General features: G+C 41.3%; 1 protein-coding gene across 2 annotated transcripts; it reads left to right on the forward strand.

Annotated features, from left to right (window-relative positions):
- The first annotated feature begins 1304 nt into the window (after positions 1-1304).
- On the forward strand, positions 1305-7535 carry si:ch73-62b13.1 (Carbohydrate sulfotransferase 1-like). Of its 2 annotated transcripts, XM_004570799.2 has the most exons (3): positions 1305-1793; positions 4678-4858; positions 5689-7535. In XM_004570799.2, the coding sequence occupies exons 1-3, from the start codon at positions 1791-1793 to the stop codon at positions 6813-6815; spliced, it is 1311 nt and encodes a 436-aa protein (XP_004570856.1). In that variant the 5' UTR covers positions 1305-1790; the 3' UTR covers positions 6816-7535. The 2 variants fall into 2 exon arrangements, with proteins under 2 accessions (XP_004570856.1, XP_076741708.1); XM_076885593.1 differs by lacking the exon at positions 1305-1793 and having other exon boundaries at positions 1835-4858.
- The last annotated feature ends 13030 nt before the right edge of the window (positions 7536-20565 follow it).

Here is a 20565-nt window from a genome sequence, read left to right on the forward strand (position 1 = left end):
TCCAGAGGCAGACTTTGTAAGACCTGGGTTTACTTGTGACAGTCTGACTGACAGTTTATCTGATTGATGGATTGTGCCTTGAACAGATGTTGCTAAGCAAACCCAGATATATAAAAACACTCAGTGAGCTAAGGAGACAGGGTTACTCCTAACAGTGGAGAGAATTCAACTTTCCAAACACTTTATGATAAAATACTGTTGTCACGTTAAAGATCACATCTTGAGGTAAATCACAGAGATACTGAGAAGAACGAGTGCAGTTTGGTGAAACATTAGTTAAGAGCCTGAGTGTTCTGGAAAAGAAATTGAAAAGCACAATGAATCTTTAATGCAAGTATGTCCATATCTGTTCTCTTTGCATGTAGTGAGGAACAAGTGTGGGCATAGCTAAACGGGGAGGCCTGTGGAGGATTCAGCCTTCAAACATGGAATATTCAACTTTTTCTTACTGCCTGTATCAAACCTCGCCAAGAACGTGCGGGGGCGTTAGGCTGTTTAGAGCCGGGGAATCAATGCTGTAGGCAGGCAGAGGGGAGGGATCGGTGCTTAGAGGAGCGGAGAATGGGCCACACTTGTATCACTCACAAGGTGTTCTTGGCAGTTTGCTGCCCTCTGTGCAGTAAAGCCTTCAACTTGTAATGTTCCTCAACCCTGTAACACCACAAAAAGGTTGCTCCATATCTGTGTGGGCAGATTTCCATCCCCTCCAGTATCCATTTCTGAGATTATTTCTGCCTGCCTTCGCTTTGGTGTTGCACTGCCTCGAAAGATTTTTCTGGATGAAGGCAGAAAAGGCTGGAATAACTAAAAGGATGTTTAGGGCTTCTGATGAATTGACAGCTCGTTCGATAGCAGACACTATAGGAAAACAGATAAGGACTACAGCAGAAAAAATACATTACTCTGTTAATCTGTGTTTATCTCCATAAAGACACAATTCAACCAGCATAAGATAAACCACTGAGATAAATCAGACTGCAAACACAATCCACCCCCATTCCCAAGAGTAATGAAGTTGTCACTGGCAAAATCTGACCCTAAAGCAACGCTCCAGGGACAATGATATGGTGCCCACATCTCCACACAAGGAGGCTGGCAGCCTGGAGAGGGGACACATGCGATGATAGCAGTCATCCTCACTGGAATGGGGGAAAATAGAGGTCATTGTGTCACTCATCCAATGGGAGGCGTGTGTGTGTGTGTGTGTGTGTGTGTGTGTGTGTGTGTGTGTGTGTGTGTGGTGCTCCAGTTGAGCATATAGTGAGAATCCCTGCAGAGATGGTGACAGCAAAGGAGGAATGACACCAGCGAGATGCTGAAGTGATTGTTGATGCATGGCTGGAGCCGATGAAAGATAAAAAATGGGAAATATCTGCTCCTCGTTTACCTGCAAACAAGTTGAATTACAGATGGAAGGTGGAGTTTTAGTTAGAGTGCATCTCATATTCAGATTAGGCTACTCCCTCTTAAGATCGTATATATTTCCAAGACGTAATGAAACGTGCCCTACGGCTTCAAAGCGTAATGCACGGTAAGGCAATCGTGCATCCAATCTAGAGACCCGGTTCCAGTACTCTGTGTGGTCTCTTGAGGGGTGAGAAATACCTCTTCGCTCATCTACTCGCCGCTCTCCATCCATAGCGCATCTCCAGCTCTGAAGCCACTTTGGATGTGGACACCAGCGGCAGCGCTCGATCCCTCCGCTTCACACACTCACACAAACACACTTTTAGCGATGCAGCGTACCAAACAGGACCGGCCGGAGAATTCCTATCTCATCAGGCGCATTGATGGTAAGACATTTATTTCATTCATTCTTCTTCTTCTTCTTTTTTTTTTTTCATTTTGCGCTGAAAGAGCCGTGATCGAAGTGTGTCACTGTCGAGATAATCACTAAATATTTTAAAGATGTGTTCTTAAAACAACTGAAACTGTCTCTTGAGCGATTCTACGGTGAGTTTAAAGTGACACCGTCTTACTTTATCGGCTGCTGTTTTTACTATGCCGTAAATCTCCAAAGGAAATCTTGTTTTTGTAGCAAACGCGTAGAAAACTAACGGAAGTATTTATTTTAGATGCTATTTATGATAGTAATCATTTTCAGATGCCAAATTGCGCTTTTCGTCACTGCTACTCCTACTTAAACTGGCAGTACAGTAGCATAAATTGAATGCTACTACTCTTTACCGATATGTTTTAGTGTTTCGGTAAACTTAACATTTTTTTCAATTTGATTTTGCACTTTAACACATTCACTCTGTCTGTTTCTGTCTGTTTCCACTGTTTGAAAGGGAATCAAACACTGAGAAAACCTTTAGTCGGAACCTTATAAGTAAATATTATATTCACTGTGGACAAGACCAGATGAAGCGCTGACCTTTTTCTTTTTCCCCTTTTGCGCCTCTCAGTACCTTTTGTTTTCCCTTTTCTTTTAATGTTTTTGTGCTGGAGGAATCATGTAGGACAAGCTTCATCTTCACCCCCCCATCACAGGAGCCCCTCTGTAGCCCGGGGTCAGATGTATCTCCTTTGAGCGCTGCAGTGTTCTGCTCTGCTCTCCTGCCTGTGGATGTGTGAGTGCGCGCGTGCGCGCGCGTGCGTATGTGGTATTGGTTTAGACAGAAACAGAGAAAGGAAAAATGCATAGATGCTAGGACTGGAGCGTTGAAACGCCTCCCGATGATGCTACTGTTGCTCAACTGTGTTTTCCAGGATTGATCGCCAGGCGTGGCCAATAAATAGCCTTCCCCTGAGGATCTTTGAACACACAGAGGGGCCTTAATAGAAAAATCTTTGGCACTGTCACATCCCTCAATCACCTCCATCCCAAATCCCTCAGTCCCACCCTCATCGCTAACTCCTAACCTCGTTTGTTGTCTTTGTTTTCCACAGAGGCAATTACCTTTCTTGCACCAAACACTTTTGCTGCTGTTTTCTCAGCAGCAGCAATGCCTGCTTGCTGAATTTACAAGTCAAACCTGACAGAGTGTAATCTCCGGTCAGTCTTGTCCCTGTGGTTGTTATTCCTTGTAAGGAATGTTATTGTACAAGAGGTACAAAAGCTGAGACCATCTGAAGCCTGCAGTCCCCTTCCAGCTGTTGACTGAACATCGATTATTCCGGGTGTGAGTGCCGACGCAGAAGGTGTTATAAGCCGGGGAGAACGGAGGACTTGCAAATCAAATTGCTTTAATCCATTGAAGCATCTGTCTTCATTCTCCAGAGGGAAGCTCGGTGTGCAGCAGAGGAGCTCTGAGCCATGATCATGACTGGAAAGGAAAACAAAACCTGTCGCTGAGGAATTATATGATGCGCCTTGGTCAGCCAACTGTGCAGTAGGGGTATGGATGGCAGGGCTGTCAAATTGACAGATTTTTGTTTTAAATGTCAGAGATAGAAACAAGCTTGGTCAAAGTTTCTCATTATCTGCAGTCATTCATACAATCGTTCTATGTCTCTATCTCTCCTTTCCTTCCACATACACAGAAGCGACTTTAAAGTAGCCCTAAAACAAAGAGCATGACGTCCTTGTTCCTGTTATCCTGTCTGCAACTATCAGTCTAAGAAACAAACTTTCTCCCCCGATGTGTTCATTCTGCATCACTGTTTTTAGCTGTATTCAAACAGAATGGCTCATGATGTCAGCTCGATTTCTTTTCCCCTCACCCACAGAGTAAATGTCTTTGGTTTGGTGCTGTTTGTGATTAATGGAACATCAAAAGCTCAGTGTGATACATTCCTGAGGATATGAGTCTGCCAGGGACACATAAACATCATTAATGAACAAGAGGCAGACTGGAGAGAGATGGAGTGACAGAGAGAGGGGTGAGGAAGCAAACAGGAAGGTGATATTTATTTTTGTCAGTTCGGTGATATATATTTACCTGTGATTTTGATTATGATTGCCTTCGCGCAGCCACTTTGAGTGATGGAGAGACAGTTTGTACCCAGGGATCTCGAGCGATTACCTACCATCAGCTTGGTGTATAGGGACGGATGGATGGCAGCTTTTTTTTTTCATGAATACATTTGGAAAATCACATCTACCTTTGCTCTTTCATGCCCAGTGGCAAAGAATTCGGAAGTGTACAAAGGAAACTTCTACGCTCATCTGTATGAAGACAGCTATATTTATCTGGGTATGTAGCTCTACTGAGCTTAGACGCTTAATTACCCAGAAGAGAGGAAAGCAAAAATGAAATGCAATTATGCCACTGCGTGCACAGTATCCTGAATTGTGGAGCTTTTGTATATAGGGACATTACCGCTACCATTTCTCCGTGACCTCTGCGCACTTTCTCAGTGGCACAAATCTGTGGATCCTTATGGAAACATTTTATGCTCGGTAGCTGGCTGCTGCCTCGCATTTACTGCTCAGAGATGAAAGTGTTCTCAGATTTAGAAAGGTTAAGCAATTTCTTTATTGACTAATACTATTGCAGCAGGAACTACTGCTGAAGGACAAAGGTTTGTATTCTTAACTAGCAGGAGAAAAGTTAATGACATGCACCCTTGAGCAAGATTCCCTGCTGCTCCAGCATGAACAGCGCAGAAGGTCATCAGTGGAAACCCACAGGCACAAGTGTGTCAAAGCTGCACATGTATGTAGCTTTGAAATTAAATACTATTGTGTGTGTGTGTGCGTGTGTGTGTGTGTGTGCCTCTGTGGCTTTCCAGCATTGTCAGTGGAAAGGATGTAGAGTCAGAGGTGGAGGCAGGATGGAGTGCTCCTGGAAGACGGTGCTGCTTCTTGTATGTGCGTCTCTGGGGGTCCAGTACACAGCCATCCGGACCCTGAGGGACTCGCTGTCAGGACCTTGTCAGGGAGCTTACCGCTGCCAGAGCAGACATCTCAGAGGTACTGCCCGATGGCCAATTTACACTGCCCCACATACCACACTAAAGTCTGCACATCTGTTGGCATGCGTATAGGTTTATTATTATATTTAATGCAAATCTAACATGAATAAACTAAAATGAGTATGAGACAAATGAGACAGTATTTGGCAGCACAGCAGCAGCAGGCATGCAGTGATGCACTCGCAGCGCTTGATTGGTGACATTATTTCTATTCCAGCATCAAGAATCAGGCTGCAACGCCACGGCTGTTAGTGACTTAAAAGAAAAAATACAGAGGATCATTAACTACGGGAATTCCCTGTAAGTGGAGAGGACAGAGAAATTAAATATGTGTGATTGGTTTTAGAATCCTCCTCCAATCCGTCTCCATTAATCCTCTCTCATAGCTCACATGTGTGTCGGTGACGAGCTCCTGTGTATAAAAGTAGCATCCTCTTTGCAATCAACTCCTAATCAGGAGTAATTACACATTAGCTATTTGTGCTATATTTAGAGATCCACCATTTCTCATCCCCCCGGTAACCACCAGCAAACAAGCAACTTACTCATGCATGTTTACTCGCTAAATTATTTACACTTTATTGGCTTGATTCTGTATTTCTTCTAGACTAAAGACTGGCTCTAATTCATTTTTATGAGCTGAAATGATTCTTCTGAAATTAATGAAATAACTCTTTTTCACTAGAGCTTGAACAGGTAATAACATATTATGCAATGAGTTATTTAAAGCTGTTCACCTTGTTGCAAGAAAACATAATGAAAGTGACGTCAGTATCGCATAATACACATTAAAACAGTCAAGATTTTTTTTTTTTTTTTTTGCTTAAGACTCCCGGTGGAGAACCTCCTGCGATGACAGCTGGCTGCCCATGGCTTCACCTCGGAAGCACATCCTGCTGTTTGCCACTACACGCAGTGGTTCCTCATTTACCGGACAGCTCCTCAACCAGCATCCTGGGGTCTTCTATGTGTTTGAACCTTTGTACCACGTCCAGCAAGCCTTCACCAACTCCAGCAGCAGGCTGCGTCGCACCTTGGACCGCCGTGCCTTGCTGGGTGCTTACAGGGACCTTCTCCTCAATCTGTACACTTGTGAGCTTCACTTCATGGAGAATTACATCCGTCCCGAGCCTCAAGACCACATCACAAGCTCCTTTTTCCGTAGGAGCTCCAGTCATGCCCTCTGTTCCCCTCCGGTGTGCTCTGATGGAGTAGTTGCAGCGGCCTCTGATCCACCCGATGAAACCTGGTGCCCTAAGAAGTGCGGGGCCCTGAACCTCACTTTAGCCTCTATGTCGTGTCTGTCGAGAGGGCATGTAGCTGTAAAGACCGTGCGGGTACCTGAGGTGGGGGATCTGCGCACTCTGACTGAAGATCCACGTCTGGACCTTAAGATCGTACACCTGGTGCGAGACCCCAGAGCCATTCTTGCTTCACGCATGATGGCGTTTTCTGATCAGTTTCGCGCTTGGAAAATATGGAATGCTACGGGGCGGCAGCCTCGTTACGTGGACCTTTCGCAGATCACCAGCACCTGTAAGGACATGGCAGCCTCTGTAGAAACAGGCCTGCAGAGACCTGCATGGCTGCGTGGACGCTACCTGCTGGTACGGTATGAGGACTTAGCATTCAACCCGAAGGACAAGGCCAGTGAAATCTACAAGTTTGCAGGGCTGGAGATGGAGGACAGGGTGAGGACGTGGATTGCAAAGAACACCAACAGTAACGCGTCGTCTCCATCTGAGTGGAACTACAGATACTCCACCACCAGAGACTCCAGAGTGACAGCTGAGAGCTGGCGGCTTCGACTCGGCTTTGACATTGTGAGAACGGTTCAGAATCTGTGTAATGACACTCTGGCTCTGCTGGGATACAAGCAGGTTCGCTCCGTGGCTGAACTCAAAAACTTGTCACAGAGTTTAGTGGAACACAGGACATTTCAACCAGTCACATAACAGATTCTGCTGTGGGTTTTAAGTTAAATCTTTATGCTCTTTATTTCTGCTCAGTTTAAATGAATGTAATTTATCTTAATTTTGAACAATGCCTAAAACAAATTATATTTATTGTAGTTTCACCTTTTGTTAAAGATATTAAAAGTGCCAAATCGCAAGTGTGTGTTGCTGAAAAATGTTAATTACCCAAAATAAAGTCCGTACTGCTGTATGTGTTGAATGCTTTTCTTAACTGTATAGCAAAGCTCTGAGGTCTAATGAGATAAAGTTTATGCTTGACTGGGAGGAGGGGTTAATGTAATTTTAATAGTTATAGGTAAAAAGACATGCCAGAGTCCAGGTGCCATTTCACAGTAAGTCACTCAAAACATGGCCCCAAATGAAAGACAAAAATAAAAGGAAAGAAATTACAGGGCTTAGCTTCCAAGTGTCTCTAATGCATTTTGGAAAAGGATTAAAATGTCACATATTGCAGGTAGAAAATCTTTTCTGGTGCAATCTAATGCAGTGCACAGCAGCTCTGTTTTCACTATGTCAACAGTAGGAGATTATTTCTTGTTTCTTCACTGTAAATACTTAAATACTGTAATAGCTGATTAAGTGGTGCAATGCAAGTATGAAAATATAATGTTCTGGATGTGTTGAGGCATTTTTGTCAGTGTTCCTTTACTGTTTGTATTTTTTAGACTTTTTCTAATAAATTATTCATATCATGAGTAATGCATATCTACCACATTGGCAAAATCTTCTTCCAGCCATATTTGTTTGATGTTATTTATTTATTTATTTATTTAATCCTGAGAGGAAAGACGATAAGTACCTGAGTTTTAGAGTTTCACACAGAGAATGGTGTAAATTTGTTGTGTTTTATCTTGTAATCCCTCTGTATCTGGCTTGTCTTTAAAACAAATTAGAATCGTGCCAATGTGTTTTCTAGTAACAGATTTTTGAGTAAAACAAGTTTCATTTATCTTTGAACTTAATAAGACTAATACCAGCATCACTCAACTCTGTGTTCACTTAAAACTGTCCTTTGTGTCTAAACAGACAAAGGAATTGTACTCTCTTCAGACACCAGCCCATTTATTCCTATGTAGGACTGCTCTCTTGAGATAATGCTGGAGGTAGTTTTTGAGAACGAACTCATTGGATGAATCACAGACAAACTACTGTTTCGCTGTGATTTTCTTGCCTTTTAAATGCAAACACTGCATTTGCCTAAGGAGGTTGCAATTGTGGCTCGCTGGGAGCTGTGAGCTTTGATGCTCATGCTGCTGAAGATGGCCACTCCTCAGTGAAGGAAAGTATGCAATTTGACTGTAGTAGTCATGCTGCTCTGTGAGTACTATTAAATCTGAAGTGAAATTGTCCCTTAAATAATGTATTTTTAGACACCCTGTCCTCCCCGTCCTTCCTGTAGCTGCCCTGTAGCTGCTGACAACAGGGATATCTTAGCACAGTCCAAAGAATTGATCTACAGATCTAGCTGAGGAGAAACAGGATTTAAGATGCATGGAGAAAAGAGCAGCCGCCTTTCTTTGAACTTAATCTGCAAGGCTACACAAACTGGCCATAAAGCAAAGCTTTATGACACCCGGGGAGATGTGCTTCATCGGTTTTTCTATCCCCACTCTGACACACAAAGCTGCAAGTGGCCTGAGTCAGCCATCGGCTAATTACCCATTTCTTCTGCACTCAATACTGACGACCCCTTTCTGTCTCCTTAACAGTGCTGACAAATTCAGGCTTTATCTATACTGAGGAAAATATGAGGTGTGCACCGTTACTGGGAAATGCAAAATAGCAAACAGTTTATCTGTGTCACTGGTTTAAAATTACCCACGGGATCCTAACATATAAATAACACTAAACCAAAACAGTTAGACAGTGGCACAAAAAAGAGTAGAGAGCTATTCCAAGTTTTAAAAAGATCTTTGCCGTATAGAATTCAAAATCAAACATTTTAGTAGCAAGTGTTGTATAAAAGTTTGTTTGAAGACAGAGATAGATGTTAACATTTTTAAAGTGCTTTGAAGCTCATTCCAAATACATGGACCTTGACAGGCCAGACTAAAACTTGTACAAAGGTATTTTCTTCGTGTTATATGTGTGAGAACAATAATATATTGGCATAAGGTCACAACAGCTTTTATATAGCCTAAATACTACATTATATTACAAACTCTTACATTCAGTTAACTTCAGAAGTTTAAATAACTTTGTTTGATAAAGTCTGTAAGTGTTGCATCATGTAACATCACAATAATGTAGTTGAGGCTCAAGCAGAGAGCGCTAAAAGGTCAGTGGTGCTCCACTCTGAAGACAATGTCCCAGTTAAAAAAATTAGTAAACCAACATATTTATATAATTTCTTCATTAGTTCAATATTCCACATTCATCAATGTGAACACCTCAAAAATTTCAAATACAATAAAATTGTTTGTGCTGACATTTAATGTTAATTTATTACGTTTAAATCAAACATCCACCTTTTATCAGTTCTTCAGTTATACTATGTTGGAGTTAATACAGATTTTCAAGAGACAAAAATATATTTGTGGGATCAGCAAACTAGAGTAATTAACAAAATCATTGATACATAGAAGGAAGAGAGCAGTCTTAATCGATCTATGTGGGACCCCACATTTGATGTAAATTTCTCCCTTTCTTACATATAACTTCTAAACCCACTGAATGCTGTGCCTCAAACACAGCAATGTGTTTTAAAATCAATGGTATCAAATACCTTCAGTTAGTCGAGGAAGATTTCTATGCCACATTTATGACTATCAGTAGCATCATTGCTTTTTTCACAGAGATGAAGAGCTGCCATTATAATATATTGTTATGAAAGAAGAATGTTCAATGTAAGTATTACGCACGTTTTCCAGTACTTTGGAAATGCTTGTATATGACACCTTCAGGAGGACTAATAGTTTTAGAAAGGTTTTCTTCTGAACTACATTAGGAAGTTAACAATAGTGCTAGTTTGGTTAGCATGTTGCATCTGTAATTTACCATGACAGGACTAGATAACATTACATGTCAGGTAATCCACATTAGAGTCTATGTGGATTACTTTGCTTTTGAAACCAGCTTTTGTTTTTCATTCAAATTGGTTTTTTTTGTTTGTTTGTTTTTTTGTTTTGGGGGGGGGGGGGGGGGGGGGGGGGGGGGATTAGTTAATTTTACAGTTTTTTCATGTTCCTCTCAGCCAGTGCAAAAGTGCCACAAGTTCACCTGGTTGGAAATTTTTGATCCACGCTGTCCCAGCTAGACATCCACAGCAGAGTTGCAGAGGTCAGAGTAGCTGCAAGAGATCAGAAACATTCATAGAATATATTTATTTATTTATTTATTTATTTATTTATTTATTTATTTTTTAAAATACACTCCAGCTGAGGTGTTTAAAGTAAAGCATATATTTTTATTCAGTAAATGGTTTGTGATGACATGCAGAGGTGGTATGCTGACTTCTGTCACACCCACAGTTCCTCAAAAAAATGCAGGGAAACTCCCCACCTTCTACTGTTTTTTTAGAAGCAGGCAAAAATATCCACACCGATGCTTGTATGAGTACGCTGCTATTGCATCAGCTTGTGTGGAAAGGTTGAAATGTTAAAGAAGATGAGCAGTGGTGGCCCGTGTGATCTGCATGGTTGCAGCTAGCAAATCTTTTATTCCAGAGTGATAAAAAGAGAATAGTATGATAAATGAAAAATTCCTGGAGGCTTGGTGGGGGAGCAAGCTCAAGCTGAGAGATTTAAAGTCAAAGAAGAATCAGCCTTTGCCTGCTGTGCTCTCATCTACAATGTGAAGAGCAGCAAGGAAAAAAAGAGCTATCTGGCAGGGATTAATAAAAAAAAAAACAACAACCCTCAATTATATGATATATTAATTAACTCGTAATAAACACAATTTTTCTTAATTATACGCCTTGCTTCCAATCATAAAAATGTAAAAATCAACCGTTCTCCATGAACAAGCTTTGTCTACCATTAAAATTCAAGGCTTTGTTGCCTGGGTCACAAACCAGAAGGTGCTCAGACACAGTGTGAACCAGTTTCCAGCGCTGTTTTGATAAGCACCTACTTGACCTTCCAGTTCCTCTGTTGCATTAGTGTCAGTCGAATCCACTCTATCACATAAATCTCACCTCTGCTCTGTTCCATGGCTGTCTGTAATCACCTGCCTTAACAATTCACTGGTCATAATGACGTGTAGGAGCAAAGGAGGCTGTAAGACGTCCTTGGAGTCGATCCTCCAGCTGCAGGTGTGTCATACAGTTTCATTATTACGTGGCTGACACTTTATGGTCTTTATCTGGGTTAGCAGCCAGCAGGTCTCCAAATTATGTGCTTTCATACTATCAGACTGTCACGTGATGGCATGCTTTGATCAACATCTGTGCCATTATGCACTCATACGCGTGCATAAACATAAATGTACATACAGTGATATTCAAAGCCTAATGTGTGTGAGGTAGCAGAGAGGTGACGAATGATTTCTGTTGTTCTGTTAGCTCCACAAATTGCGCTCTGATCGGCAAACATTGATTCAAGAAAGGTCAGAAGCTGGTGAAAGCAGAACACACAACATATTGGCATTCCTGTTAAAATGACTTCTAAAAAAGTGCTGCTGATGATTGGGGAAATATCATCAGGAAATGGGTATTTCTATTTTTTATTAGACTGACTGTACAACAGTACTTAAATATAGCTTTTCACAGCAGCAGCAGACACTATTTAATTTCTTTCTGCCTCTTAAGTGCTGGGGGCTACTGAGGGCTGTAATTTCCTCACACTAATGCTGTCTATCATTTCTGAATATTATATATATAAAAACTATACAATTACAAATTGAACACTTATTATATTTAAGCTCGGCATCTTTTTCTCTTTTGACACGACCATAAAATCCCAGTAGCACTGGCGTGAACAGTTTGCGTTTTTCACTCTCCTTACTGGGAGCCAGAGATGTCATTTATGGAGAGATTAAGGATCATTTAGGACAGAATGAAGCCACTTTGAGCCACAGTGTCTTTATTACTGGAGCCACACAGGCCCTGAGCAAACATCAACCTCTGTCACACCCATCATTCAAACGCCGTTATTTCCCCCCATGCGCGCTGAACAGTTACACACAAAGATACACAAGTCCAGTGCACCCCTCCTCTTCATCGGTCATCTTTAGCTCTCGGTGTCTTCTCTTCCGCTCTCTCTTTCCACTGTGTCTGCTTCTAGAGGAGGCTTCCATAAGTCTGGCTCTTATATCTTTTGTAGTGAAAGCTGCATTCTTGTGACATCTCTCCCAAGCATTTGTTTCGAGCGCAGGTTCACTCACAGATTATTTATTGTGTTTTCCACTGATCCTAATAAGGAGCGTTCATGGCGAACATCAAACGGCCAGCTGGCTGATCTGTATCATGGGTAGAACTCCTCAAGGTAAATGCAAGCAAGCCCCCATCAAACTTAGCATCGTCAGCAGTATCACACACACACACACACACACACACACACACGCACACGCACGGCAGTTTAAAGAGGCACTAGTGAGTCTCAACAGCAAGATTTCCACGTATCACTGTGTAAGCTTTACCATCAGCAGTCCATTTAAGACAATCAGTGCATTTATTATTAACTGTCAGCAGGATATAAATCACACATTTTCATCTTTAGAATAATTAAACGCTCAATTGATTTTGTCCTTATTTGCTCTATTGGTAAGAAAATACATCCTATATAAGGGCACATGCTGATTGCAAAACTGCTGCGATACTGCAAAGGGTAATTAGGTATATCACAATTGGAGGTAACAGGCATTAGAAATGTTTAATTTTAAGAAGTGTCTATGCTTATGAAATGCGGCGGCTATTTTGAGCCCATTTTTATGATGCACAATGAAGCAGCGGCAGGAGCTCCGGCAAGAGAGATAGAACTCATCTAGAGAGAGAAAATGAGAAATAACACAGCATCAAGCAGGAGGCAAGTAACAGCAGGCTTCTACTGAGTGGGTAAATAACTGAATATTCACAGTCGGCCTGTTTGTAATGCTGTCTCTCTTTGCTTGATCCTAATGAAAGTGGAATACATGTCTTTTGCAATAAGAAACGTAGCATTAATACAATGTTCAAATTCAAACTTTTGCATTAAAATTCTCTCGCATCTAAGTTTACCCAGTCACTGATGTATGAGGATGTACAACACAACAAATTAAATCAATCTGCAAGCAGCATTTAAAAAGGGAAAAAAAAGGTTTATAAACTATCCATGTGCAGGCTGGTTGCATGGTTTCACATTCTGATGTTGACTGGTAGTTATTTAAACATGGACTTGAAACACTGCTTCATGGTTAAAAAGTAGATTTAAAATGAAAGTCATGCTGACACCTGGGATATTGCTTATCTGCTAGATTTCTACAACTTTACTATCAGAGGAAGCTCAAACAGACAACTTCTGTAACAGTGACGCAGTAATGCAAATTTAATTAAGTAATTAATAATGTCAATCTAGGTTTTCATAAGCTGCATTAACGTGTGTTCATTTAAAACAGTTGTTTTTTCTGTAGTCATTTGCTAAGGATTATTGCATTAAATGAATTAAAAGTCCACTTCGACACGTGCGGTGGAAGGGAAACCATCAACTTTCTGATTAGTGACAATCTGCTTTCTCTCCCAAAAGACAACTGCCCAAATCAATACTGGTTATTCATTATTGGGCTATAAAAGAGGGCCTGACTGGACCTATTGGAAATGATGTCCCCAGCGTGTAACCAAATCATTCCTGATTGCAATTTCAAGTGCATTTGTGGGGTATTGATGGTGAAAAAGAAAAAGAAGCTACATTGTTTCTAGGAGTGACCCCGAGAAAACCACCGTGCTAACACTGAGAGCAGAGTACACAACAATTTATAAACCTGTGGGCAGGGATTGTGATTCCAAACTACAGTTCAGGACCTGAGGATACCACAGTTGGGATTATTGGCTTCTGTTGCCGATAGAGTTAGTGGCGAGTGAATTTCTACGCTAGGTCCTAGGAGTGCAACTCAATCTTTTACTCTTCAAACCTTAGTTGATTAAATCAGACTGACCACCTCCTAAGCAAAGTGGTAGACTTTTCTTCCTTGACACTTCCTTAACACATAGGTTCCAAGCCAGGCTATTATCCACTAAGGTGCCTTTGCTCTGTACAATTGACTGTTCCAATCTAAACCGACTTGTTTGACTTCCTTTCTCTTGACTCCCTGAGTTTCCTTCTTTCTCTAAACTAACATGAATCGACTTATCCCAATATGCAACTCTAAATAGCTGGCACATTGACTAGAGTGGAAATTCCCACCCCCACATAGGTGCGGTTTGGCTCTCACACACATCAAATTAAAACTGAAGATGTGGATGAACTGAAACAGAAAAGAAAATAATACCAGCCCAGTGTCTGGCTGGGAGCTTCCCTTACTTATTCCACTGCGCCGCATTTTGTAACATTTTCAGTCTTTAGGCATCAGACGATGATCTAAACTGAACCATCATTTTGCTTTGACATTGCAAAAGTTAGACAACAATTCCTGCAAGAAAAAAGCACCATTGTGAAAAGTAGCAATGTACTTCAAACTGTCATATAGGTTGTTGAAAAGCTTGGATCTTGGAAAAAAAAAAATAATACAAAAGTGAGAGGAAGCACTGGTTGCACTGTAGCTTTAAGCAAAGCACTGGTTTTGTTTCTCCTGATCTCAACAGGGCGCTCTCAGTAGAATGCAGTAAACCAGTCTTTGTACTGGCATTCAGTCATGCACACGGATGCCCCTCACCAGCCAGAGCCTGAGCTCCTCTCAAGGATCTTATCCCGGGGAGAATTTGTCTTCCGGAAGGTTTTTTTTTTTAAAAAAGAAAAAGAAAAAGCAGTGCAAGTCTTTTTCAAGTGAGCATCACTGAGATGTTTTAGATGTGGGCACTGGTCCACTGCCCTCCCTCCCTCCCTCCTCTACGGCTTGGCATTTCCTTTTTCCCTTCACTCCTAGCTCCACTTTCAGAGGACAGTAGGCGTGAAAATGTCAGTGGGATTTTTATTTTTATTTTTATTTCTCTGCTCCCCTACATGTAAGTCTTTTACGCAAGTAGGACTAAAGTGCGGAATAAGGCGTGGGCTGCAGCATCGCAGAGGCAGAAGGAGGAAGGTGTGATCACAACCCTGCAGGCTCAAATCACTTCACACGCCACACTCTTCAGACCTGGCCTATGAGTTTGGTTTGGCCTCCGTCCGTCTAGCCCACTCATCCCAGCTTGCAGCAGTGGAGCACTCTGAGGCAAGTTTAAAACACAAAGACTCATGCAGTTTTTCCTTTTATGGCTTTTATCTAACATTCTTTGCATTGAACTGCCATCCCTCTATGTTTTTCCCCCACAGCTCCAACTGTCTAGATGAAGGTATACCCACACTGTCAGCACTTCCTCAGTGAATTCCCAACTAGCTTTAATTTTCAAACTCATCCATAATTCACCAACACTGGGCACCTAACAGAGCAACATCTAGCAGGATTAAAGGCCCAAGCACTGTATCTTTTCCTTTCAGTTTAATTTGAATAGATTTCATATTCATTGAAACACCATATGAGACATCCAATTTAAATATGTTGAAAAGGAAAAGGAGCAGACAGGAGGGAGTTGAGGCGATAGGGAAATGGACCCAGAACACAAAAATATCAGCATGGATGGCTTTCAGCTGTTGCGCTGGAGTATTGAGGCAGCTGCATGGCAGATACTGTCTGCTTTTGTTGAAAGCTCTGTCTTTAGGACAGATGTAAGAACTTGAGAAATAGTATGAAAGGGTACAGCTGCAACTCAGTATTGGACCCCCACAGTGTTTTGGGACTTAGAGAAAGATTATCAAAAAGAATGGTAAGAATCAGTACGTCAGAAGCAGATTACTTTTACTTCTTTGTATAGTGGATGCTGTATTTCCACGACACACAACGACATCTGTTGATAGACGTCCCCTGGCTGCCTGCCTTACAGGATGATTAAGCAGCAAAGAAAAAAAAATTCTAGAGAACAATATTGCAAAAAACCAAACAAACCCAAAAACAAAACAGTGGTCATATTTTCTTCATCTTTTTTATTCTATGTTTTGTTTGTGAAGAGAAAAAAGATGACTTCCTCCTTTTTCAAATGACTTCTTCAGCTAAGGTCATGACAGCTACAGCTTGGTGCAGCCAACATAAGGCCATAGAAGTGGGGTGTAAACCTTCAACAGATCACCAGTCCATTGCAGGACTGTGGGCAGCCTGAGCAACTGGAGGAAACTCAGACAAGCACAGAAACATGTAACCTCTGACCTTGCTCTTGTGAGGCAAACACCACAGCTACACCATCACTGGCCACCGTGTTTCCAACTCTGGCAAATAAATTACACTCAAAGCACAAACAAAAAGACAAATACATAATTATCTCTCCTGTGTATTATTAACACAAAATCAACATTTAATTTTTAAATGACGAGATAATTATTTATATTCTTATATTAAACTAGCGTGATTATGCTGACCTGCACCCAAAGCTCCCCAGTCAATGTGTTATATCTTTCCTGTTGATTCTGTGCAATAAATAAAATTAAAATGTGACACATTGAGGAATTATATGTGGATTATATGATGGACTGATTTTTTGGAATGTAGTAGCAACCGTGATGTCTTTCTGAAGTCTGTAAGTCATCCTCGAGCAATTTCTTTTGTTCTTTCTGTGCTAATATCGCACACCATGTAAACAATTTTTTCCCCAATTTAAAGACCCACACTAGCACTTTCCCCTGGTTTCCAGCTTAATGCTGGGCTAAACTGCACACATCCTCACTCTGGGTTTCTGACAATGACAAATTTCTTCTCATCTCTCCCTTGGATTGAATGCAAATGGACGTGTTTCCCTTTAAATGACTGCAGGCTCTTCAGGGCAACAGTATGATGGCCTGCTTGTAAACCTCAATTACCGCTTTTCTTCCTCTCCTCAATCTTTTTGTCCTTCTCTTTCTTTCCCTTCCTTCTTTTGTTTCCAGACACACAGCTTCAGTTCCATCAGTTCCTCAGGGCTGACATGTCTGCTGATGCTAACAAATGACGAGCGTCCCCACTGACAGCAAGTCCATCTGTCTGTGTCAGAGTAATTGAATTTCATAAATATAATCAGAGGGGTCTGTTATGAAGAGACCTGCAGTGTGGTCTCCAGTGCGTCATGGCTGTGTATTATTCCACACACAACAGACGCTGCCTGCAGTCCGATTAACAAGAGGGAGCAAAAGCACAATAGCCGGTAAGTGCTGATGGAGGTTAGTTTGGTATCTAAAGAATAATGAAAACAGAATCTGTTGCACCATTTGTCTTGAAATGTAATAGGAAGAGGAAGTTGCCACTTGCTTTCTGGCTTGATTGATTGAGCAATGGAGGGGCACTCTGGCATCATGATGATTTTCTCTGGTTTCAAAAAGAATTGTGCTCAAAAACTCCACTAGACAATTTGACATTAGTCATGTCAATGAATGTACTGCCGGCAGTCCGCTACTATTGATCAAAGCAAAAATAAAGCCGACGGTTCCAAACCTAGTGAGGACAAATAGACTTGAAACTGAGGAAGCTACTTGTTATTGGCCAAAGCAGGTTCACAGTATTCCCACTGACCAGCATGTGCAAATTCAGCATTAACTGTATGTTCTGCTGAAACAGATGCTGCACAAGAACCATATGCTCAATACAAAGCATCTAATTAGCTGTTAAATGGGCCAAGCTTTGACCTGAGAAGCTCCCTCAGAGGGGTAGTTAATCCCTGTTGATGCAGTTTGAGGAATTATTGATTCAAAGGCCCATCAAGCTCTGTTCCACGAGGATCCTATCGACCAAAGCAGCCAGAGCCCTTCCACTTAAACGATAAACTCACTACAGAGAATTAAAAAATATACACTTCACATGCATATGATTGCAACGAGAGCGAACCGACGGGGCCTTCAGGGGTTCTCAGAGACAGCAAACTAATTAGTGGCAATAAAGACCTCAAAAACTTTGACAATGATGCTCTCAGCAGAGATTATCTAACTCCCAAGCTGGAGAGAGCAAAGCTGCAAGCTGATTGTGATTCTCTTAATGCCACTATGAGGAGAGTCTGTGAGATGCAACATTGTTTGAAAGCACTCCGTTCTGAAATTAAATGAAAAATTTCTAGTGAACCGTGTGATGTTGCCTTTGCTCAATCTGAAACCATCGAACGAAGCTCGGAATGGGAGCCAAAAGGAAAAACAACCTTTCAAATAGTGAAAGTGACTTCATCATATTTTCTTTTTGAAAAATATTATTATACAAAGATCAAAGTGACAAATAACAGCACAGATAACCACATGTTACTGCTTCCCTTTGGCAAGCGTTCAGATGGACCACTGTGATGTCTGCCAAAACGCAAAGGAAGTGGCTCGAAGCGGCGGATTCACTCACCCTCTCATGTTCGAGTCCAGATAGATTTCATTTTCAAAACAATTGATAGTTTGTCACATCTGCTGTGCTTTGGGACACGCAGCCTGTGATGTGAAGAGAGTGCCAACATATGGCAGATTTAATTAATGTGAACCATCTCGTCGTGTGCGTCCCACAGACAGTTTAGGCCTGGTAAACCCCACAGACCTCCCGTGTTGTTGGGATTCACAGGCGTTTCCATTCAGTCTGTTGGGTTCACTTTACAGAATTAATTAAATGTTCCCTCTGCCCACCTGAGCCTGGGTTTCACCTGCTCCAAATCTGCTAAAAATAAAATCTTTTTTTTTTTTTTTTTTAAAGAAAAAGGAAATAAAATAAAACTTAGTTTGAAAGAACCCTACCTTTGTTCCATGACTCATGGAAAAACGGCAAAAAATTTGATTTGTCTGTTTGCAATGCAGTCACTGACATTCGGCCGAGATGCAAAAGCTTATATCTCAGATCCCTCAGATCAATGAGTGTCTTCTGAAGCGCTCCTTGTACTCCGTCATTCTCTTTCTGTTCTGCTAAGGAGAGTGCTCCTTTAATGGATTTGAACACTAAACTGATGAAGGGGCATTTATTGGCTTATCAGGACAAATCGCATTTTTGAGCTGGCTCTTTGAATCAGAGCTCCTGTCTATAATAGGATAAACAAAATGGCCGAATCTGGGAGAGTGTGTGAACTCACAGATGTTAGATATTCCAAGAGAGATTTTAAGAAATGTTGGCTCCTGTGCAAAGCTTTTAAAATTTGATTAAAGTGACTGAGCCCTGTGCCTGCTGGCACGTTAAGCCCCTCTGAATATTAGCCTTGGGGATGGGAACTGATAAGAATTTAGCAATTCCGATTCCATAATCAATACCACTTATCGATTTGATTCCTTATCGATCCTCTCATCGATTGTCATTGGGTTCTCATTGGCTCCATTTTGAGAGTCAGCACCACTGCTAAGCATCAATAAAGAAATTACATTCATGCAATTAATGTGCTGTGGGTCAAATGTTTGTTTATGTTTGTGGAGGTGTTTCCACTCTTTGTTCTGATCAGTGTTGGAGCCGTTGTTCAAAAAAGTCATTATTACACATATTACACAGAACATTTTTGTTAAAATTAGTTGAGTACGTTACTTAATTACTGCTGGGAAGAAGTCCTTTTTTTATACTACTGGTTACATTACTTTCATGTTTCTCTTAATAGAATACAAAGCTACAATACAAATACAAAGCCACACAAAGCAAAGATGAAAACCAGCACAAAAAAGTGATCGCCACAGCGATTCTCCTACAGAAACTCAGAGTTGAAACTCAGGGACTGACTGCTGGGATCGGCATTTAGTCAGCTTTCACTCTGGGTTCTTGGCTAGCTTACCGTTAGCATGCTGTCCTGTCAGATGCTTGCAAAGAACCAAAGTTGTGTTGGCACCATAATGCGGTTGTTTCTATCCTGCATGCAGTTGCTACTTTACCATTTATCTCGTCCTTTTGTGCAATAAAAACAAATGTCCATATGCATGCTCTAGACTGCGTAGGTATTTTCCTCCTCTGGCATGCTAACTGAAATCAGCTGATTGTAGTGCGATTGCAAGAACCGATAAGCATGATTGATAGGCAGGTAGACTACTGGGAACCAGTTTTCTACAAGAACCGGTTCTCGATTCCCATCCCTAGTTAACTCTTTCCTTGCACTTGCAAATGAATCATCTGCACTCTGTACAAAGTGCAGAAATATAATTTAATTTGGGTAAATGAGATGAAATTAGACCCCCCCCAAAAAAATGCTTGTCCTGAAGCTTTAATATCGCTGTGCCTCTGGTGTGGTCTGTAAACTATGCAAACTAGAAAAGCAATGAAATATTGCAATTTCATGGGAAAAGATTAATCATTTCATTCTTCCATTTGGTGTTTCAGCATTTCATTTGTGTACCAAATCAGTCAACCAAAAAGGAATGTTAATGTAGTGAGCACAAAACGAATATTTCACAGCTTAACATCGTACTGCAAGGCAACTATATTTAACAGCACAATTTAATATGCAACATCACTGAGTTATAAAAGCAGCTCCTGCTGAGGGAACCCAAGAAAGCAGTATTGATTGGAGGGCCAACGCAGTGCTTCATTTTTATCGACTGACCCCCGCTGTCAGGAAGAAGCCTGACAAGCTATTCACTGTGGAAACACAAAGAACATAAATGGACAATTCAGCTATCAAATGCTGGCAGCGTGAGATCACTCACATGTGAATTTTGTGGAGATATAAGTATGT

This window comes from Maylandia zebra, linkage group LG7, assembly GCF_041146795.1.
Source record: "Maylandia zebra isolate NMK-2024a linkage group LG7, Mzebra_GT3a, whole genome shotgun sequence".
Classification (NCBI taxonomy): domain Eukaryota; kingdom Metazoa; phylum Chordata; class Actinopteri; order Cichliformes; family Cichlidae; genus Maylandia; species Maylandia zebra.